The following is a 7,022-nucleotide window of genomic DNA, read 5'->3' as shown; positions in this document are numbered from 1 at the left end:
GAACTCTGTATATCTGAATCAGTGGGGGGCACTTAGGTTGCTTCTCGCTTGTGGCTATTGTGAACAGTGGTGCAAAGAACACTGAAATGTAGACATCCCTTCAACATGCTGATTCCATGTCCTTTGTATATATACTCAGAAGAGGAATGACTGGAGAATGTTGCAGGATCTACATTTTATTTTACCGTAGTGCATGTTCTGACTTAGCATTCCACCAACAGTGTACATGTCTTCCCTTTTGTTCATGTATTTACCTGAGCTTGTTATTATTTATACTTGTTTATTTATTTGCTTCATTTTTTTGGTAATAGTCCCATTAACGTTTTTGACATATTTCATTATGGTTTTGATTTGAATGTCCCAAATGATGAGTGATGCTGCACATTTTTTAAAAATTTTCTATTCTCCATTTATATGTTTTCTTTCCAAAAATGTCAAAGTTGATCTATTGTGCATTTCTAATATGGGTTATTTGGAAGTTTTAACTATTGATTTTTGACTTTGTTTATAGTCTGAACATTCACCCATTGTCGGACGCATAGATCACATGTGTTTTCTTCCACTCCACAAGTTTTCTCTTCTCTCTGACTAGCATTTCCTTTACTTTATAGAAACTTTATGGTTTGAAGTAATCCTATTTGTCTACTTATAATTGTCTTTTGTGCTTTTAAGACCTTCTTATGAAATCCTTCCCCATTTCAATGTTCTGCATAATTTTCTGGTAGATTTTTGTTTTCAGATCTTCCACTAAATTTTTATAATCCATTTAGACTTGATTTTAGTAACAAATGATAGAGGTCCAATGTTGTCCTTCTGAATGCAGAGATCCACTTTTCCAAGCACATTTTTTTGAAAAGACTGCCTTTTTCCCCTAATGTGTGTTCTTAGAACTTTTCTTGAACCTCAGCTAACTTGGGATGCATGGGCTCCTCTCTCTTTTCCCATTGGTCTGAAGGTCTGTTTCCAAGCCAACTGCAACTGATCTGATTGCTGTAGCTTTGTAGTATATATTAAAATAAGGCAGTGTCTGACTTTCACTTTGTTTTTATTGGTAAAGATGGCTTTGGCTATTGCTGCCTGTGTGTGTGTGTGTGTGTGTGTTTCTGTATAAATCTTGGACAACGTTTTCTAGTTCTGTGAATTAGTGCAATGCTATCTTCATAGAGATTACCTTGAATCTGTAGATCATTTAGAATAGCATAGAAATTTTAAGATTATTATTTTTTCCAGCCTGGAAACATGTTTTTTTGTTGTTGTTTTTCATTTTACTGTGACTTCAACTTATTTCTTTAACATCATGTAGTGTCCATTTTCAGGATTTTTCACTTTGCTTGTTAATTTTTTTCCTAGATCTTCATTTACATTTGTAGCTTTTATACATGGTATTTTTGTCTTCATTTCCATTTCAGATGATTTTATTTTGTCATAAAGCAATACTCCTGGCTTTTTATTTCATTTTTATTTTGTATTCCATAATATTGCTGCATTTTTATTAGTTCTAAGAGTAATTTGTTGCAATTTTTTAGATCTACATATAAGATCATGTTTTCGACAGTGACAGTTTCACTGCTTCTTTTTCAATTCAGGTGTCCTTTTTGCTTTTTCTTGCTTGGCTGCTCTGACTGGTGAATAAAAATGAAAGAAGTAGGCACCCTTGTTCTTGATTATGGAGAGGAAGGTTTCAACTTCTTGCCTTTTAGTATAATGTTAGCAATTGGCTAGTTACATATGGTCCTCATGATATTGTGGTGCCTTCCCTAACATTCCTAACATTCCTACATGTCCAGTTATTTTATTTTTTGATACACATTTTCTGCATACATAGAGATTATATATATATATCTCTATGTATATATCTCTCTATATATCTATATATATATATATATATATAGAGAGAGAGAGAGAGAGAATATATATATATATATATATATATATATATATATAGAGAGAGAGAGAGAGAGAGAGAGAGAGAGTCTTTGATGTTCATTCTTGTGATAATGTTTATAATTGTTACAGAATTCCACATATTGACACATGTTTGAATCCATGGGAATTATCTCATATGATAATACTGAAAAAGCTTTATAACATGCTGTTGGATTTGATTGGCTGAAATTTTTCGAGGATTATTTTACCTTTTTTGATCTAGGATATTGGCCAATACTTTTTATGTCATGTCTTTGTGAGGTTTTGGTGTCAGGGTATTGTTGGCCTCATAGAATGTGTTAGGAAAAACTTCTTTCTCTTTTATTTCTTGGAACAAATTAAGAAAAGTTAGTGTTATATGTCCTTTATCTCTTTAAATTCCAGAAGGGAAATGTTTTCTCTTTGATGAGAGTTTTTTCATTACTTACTCAAACTTATTGCTTCTTACTCATTTACTCAAGTTTTCTATTTCTTCCTGATTCATTGTTAGTTCTTGATCAGGTATGTGCATCCAGGAATTTGTCCTATTCTTCTAAATCACCAACCTTGCTGATACAGAGGTTCATAAAAATATCTGATGAGCCTTTGTATTTCTGAAGTATCATGTGAGATTAATTCCCATTATTTTTTTTCTTCAGTACTAGGTTTGAACCCAGTACCTTGCACCTGCTAGGCAAATGTTCAATTACTAAGCTATATCCTTCCTCCCTACTTATCCACTTTTTATTTAAGTAAGTCTTTTTTTTTTCCATTTTTCACCTCTAAATATGAGTGAATCAATTTTCCTGATCTTTTTAAAGAAATGGCTCTTCATTTTATTGATTGCTTCCATTTGTGTTAGTGTCAGTTCCACTTATTTATAGTCTCTTCTTCATCATTTTTTTCCTTGTAAAATCTTTGTTTGTTTGGTTTGGTTTGGCTCTCTTATTCTTATTTCTTGAGATATACTGGTAGGATGTTTGAGTTCTATTTTGTTTTTGTTGTTGTTGTTGTTGTAGGTATTGCTTGGCATAAACTTACCCTTTCACATTGATTTTCCGTATCTCATTGTTTGTATTTTGTATGTTGTATCTGCCTCTGAATTTATTTCATGAAACATTGAAAGTTTTGTTCATGAGTTCTCCATTGATTCATTATTTTTTCCAAGATAGATTATTCCACTTTCAAGTAATTTTACAGTGACCAAAGTATCTCTTTCTAGTGATTTCTGGTTTTCCTGTATTAGGCTGAAAAAGATTACATGGTTTAAATTAAAACATTTGTTCATACTTGTCTGTGATTGGTCACGTAATGCATTCTGCTGAGTATGCAATGTGCTGATGACATAGATATGCATTATCTAAGGGTTGGATAGAATTTTCTGTAGATGTCTATTGGGTCTGTTTTGTGTAAGGAGAAATTTAAAACTTGTTTCTTCACTAATTTTCACTCGGTTTAATATATCTATAGCTGAAAGTGGAATAATAAAATCTCATAGTATTATTTTATTATAGTATCGTTATCTCCAAAGGAAAAAAGAGACACCGTAATCTTCATATAATATTTATGTATTTGGGTGCTTTGATTTTGCATACAAATATTTGCAATTTTATTACCTTTAGCTAAATTGACCCATTTATCATTTTATAATTATCCTTTTGTGTTTTTGTTGCTTCTTATTTTAACTTCATTTTATCTGATATAAATATGGCTACTTTTTTTCTCTTGTGGAGTTAATCTGCATGGGATATCTTACTTTATTGCTCAATATCCATGCAACATTACTTAAATATAAAATCAACCCCTTGAAAGAAACACATAGTAGTTTCTTGGATTTTTAATGCATTTATACACTCTACATCTTTTAATTGGAAAATTTAATCCATTTACATCTATTATAATTAGCATAGGGACTTCACCTCCATGTCGCATATAAGTGATGGATGGGCAAGAATCAGATCAAGCAGGGTGAACACAGTCATCTTATCCCAATCTCTATCCTCCCTTCATACATCCAGTGAAAAACATTGGGTAACTTTCTGTTGGTTTTCTTATTTTCTATTTTCATAGGTGTTTAAATATATTTTCATGTAAATTACTCTGATATAAATTTATAAATATTCAATATTTATAAAATATTCATCTTCATCTGAGGGAATTATCATTATAATTGAGATACACTTACTTATGTGTAAAAAGTAAGATATTCCGTATTGTCTGATACAGTGTTATTTAAATGTATTAATCCCATTTAAGAAAATATATTTTAGTTGTACTCTCTATAATAAGCTTAATGTCCTACTGAAATTAAGGAAAAAGGGAAGCCTAGAGAGAGGAAATGGGATTACAAAATAGTTTATGAACCATAAAGGAAGATGAAGAGATAAAGGAAAAACTATCACTGAAACAACTTTAATGGAGACATATCTGTGTAATGAAAACTTGATGTGTTGGAGGCAGGGTTAAAGATGAGCACAGTATAGATGTTAGAATGTTCTTTATTGTACCTGGGCACAAAGGAGGCACAGCATCTTCCAAAGCTTCTCAGAGTGGTGGAATCAAGGAGAAAAGAGCTGAAGCTAAACAGGGCCAGATCTTTAGGAATCTTCTTGTTAGATGTATGCTCAGTTCTGCCCAAAACAAAATATTTCATACTCTTCTACCTTACTCTCTGAATTGTGCTTTTCTTTTATTATTCTTTTATTCAAGTATAATTTTGAAAACTGCTAATGTCTACATCAATAGTCTGTGAGGCATTAAAGAATGGCTTCATGTCTATGCTATGGAAGACAAAAATTAAAAAAAAAAAAGAAATTCAGCAGGGTGCCTTAGCACACACCCTTGTAATCCCAGCAGCTCTGGAAGCTGAGGCATGAGGTTTGCCACTTCAAATCCAGCCTCAACGAAAGCAAGGCACTAAGCAACTCAGTGAGATCTGTCTCTAAATAAAATACAAATTAAGGCTTGGGATGTGGCTCAGTGGTCAAGTGTCCCTGAGATCAATTCCCAGTACCGTCCCCAACCCTCTCCCCCCCCAAAAAGAAATTTACCTTCACCAATCATTCCATTGGTGTGCATCTGGAATGTGAGCATGTTATCTTTGGTGTGTAAACCACAGGCTGAATAAATTGTTGCATAGAGATAAGGGTAGAGGAGATTGCTTTGAACTGCATTCAGGTACCTAGGATTCCATGGAAAAGGTCCTAGGCTTATGAAAATGGTCACCTTTTCTTTGTTTTAACATAGTAATTGATCAAATTGGTTGACATGACAAAATTATACATGAATATATCTAATATAGTTGATACATTAGAATTTAGACAGAAAACAATATAAATAATATTAAAATTACATAAATAAATTCAAGTTTGCCTTGTAATTTTGGACATTTCACTTAGTATCACAGGATGTACATACTTATGTGTATACATATTTAATCATGAATATAGGAAAAATCAAATGAATTATTCCATATTTACAACAACACAAGAAAAAAATGACCATATTTTGTATTTCAAACTTCCACAAATAGGAAAATTACAACAATACCAGGAAACAAACACTTTGAGGAACTCTTATGATACAGTCAAATGTATAACTTGCAATTTGTTCAATTAATTTCTACTGAGCAAAACAAACTTTATTGATAAGTTGATTACTCCCAAACACTTTCTTCATTGCTGCTTTTATATCTTTGTTCCTTAAACTGTAGATGAGGGGATTCAGCATGGAAATAAATATGGTGTAAAATATCGATACTATCATGTCATGCTCCAAAGCATAGTTGGATGTTGGTCTTACATACATGAATAAACCAGTACTATAAAAAATGGACACTGCAGTTAGATGAGAGCCACAGGTGGAAAAGACTTTCCGCTTCCCTTCAGCAGAACGTATCCTCAGAATAGCCAACAGAATAAAACCATAGGAGATCAGGATGATTAGTATAGTACATATCTCAATAGAGCCAGCAAAGTAGAAGAGCAGAAGCTGATTGGGGCGAGTGTCAGAACAGGAAATTGCAAGGAGAGGAGGGATGTCACAGAAGATGTGGTTGATTATGTTGGATCCACAGAAGGACAGGCTGAAAGTGGCTGTGGTGTGTGTTATAGCATGCAGAATTCCACCAACACAGGAAGCCAAGATGAGTGGCACATAGACCCTGGGTGACATGCTCACTGAATACAGAAGTGGGTTGTAGATGGCCACATAGCGGTCATAAGCCATGACAGCCAAGAGAAAGCACTCTGTGGTTCCACAGGTTACAGCAAAAAACATCTGGGCTGCACAGGCACCAAATGAAATGGTTTTCTCCCTTGACAAAAAGTCGACCAACATATTTGGAGTGATAACAGACGAATAGAAGGCATCTATGGAAGACAGTACACTCAGAAAATAGTACATTGGGTTGTGCAGCCGGGAATCCCCAATGACCAATATAATCAGTCCTAAATTTCCCATCAGAGTAAAAAGGTAAATTGCTAGAAACAGGAGGAAGAAGAAGATCTGCAATTCAGGATTGTCAGTGAAGCCCTTCAACACAAATACAGTTACTTCAGTGACATTCTTCATGCTGAAATCTCATGGAACACACTTGAAGATGATCATAGAGTGACAGCGGACCCTTAGTAAGAAAGAATGAACAGCACCATGACTGGAAGGTACAAGAACTGTGCCTATAGATGTGTATGAATATATTCTTTACAGTGTCTAATTTCTCAGCAGCAAAAGACAATGTGAATCAACTGATCATTTCCATCACTGAGGAATCATTTGGAAGTTATGGTTGTTAACAAAGTAACCAAACTTGTGCCAGTTTCTTTAAATGATCAGGACAAATTGTTATTGTACTGCTTAGTTCCCTTAGCTCTTTCCATATAAAATAACATTAAAGCAAAAATGTATATGTGTTTTGAAAGATGCAGAATTCTGATCCTTTTCCAATATTATATATTATATATATTCAAAAATATATTTAATAAATATGTATTTGATAAGTGTATTTTGAATTTCATATATTCATGAATGTACATTTGATAATTTAATATATATTTGATACATATACATATTATATATATATATATATATATATATATATATATATATATATATATATA

General features: G+C 33.0%; 1 protein-coding gene across 1 annotated transcript; it reads right to left on the bottom strand.

Moving 5' to 3' along the window:
* Positions 1-5,526: 5,526 nt before the first annotated feature.
* Positions 5,527-6,573, bottom strand: LOC107159421 (olfactory receptor 1086-like). The gene has a single exon (XM_015506015.1). The coding sequence runs from the start codon at positions 6,475-6,477 to the stop codon at positions 5,527-5,529; it is 951 nt and encodes a 316-aa protein (XP_015361501.1). The 5' UTR covers positions 6,478-6,573.
* Between the last annotated feature and the right edge of the window lie 449 nt (positions 6,574-7,022).

Source organism: Marmota marmota, unplaced genomic scaffold, assembly GCF_001458135.2.
Source record: "Marmota marmota marmota unplaced genomic scaffold, marMar, whole genome shotgun sequence".
Lineage (NCBI taxonomy): Eukaryota > Metazoa > Chordata > Mammalia > Rodentia > Sciuridae > Marmota > Marmota marmota.
Note: the sequence above shows the minus strand (reverse complement) of the source record. Positions and strands in the feature narration are given on the sequence as shown.

Coding starts and splice junctions, on each gene's coding strand:
- LOC107159421 (XM_015506015.1), bottom strand. CDS start 6,477: ATGAAGAATGTCACTGAAGTAACTGTATTTGTGTTGAAGGGCTTCACT.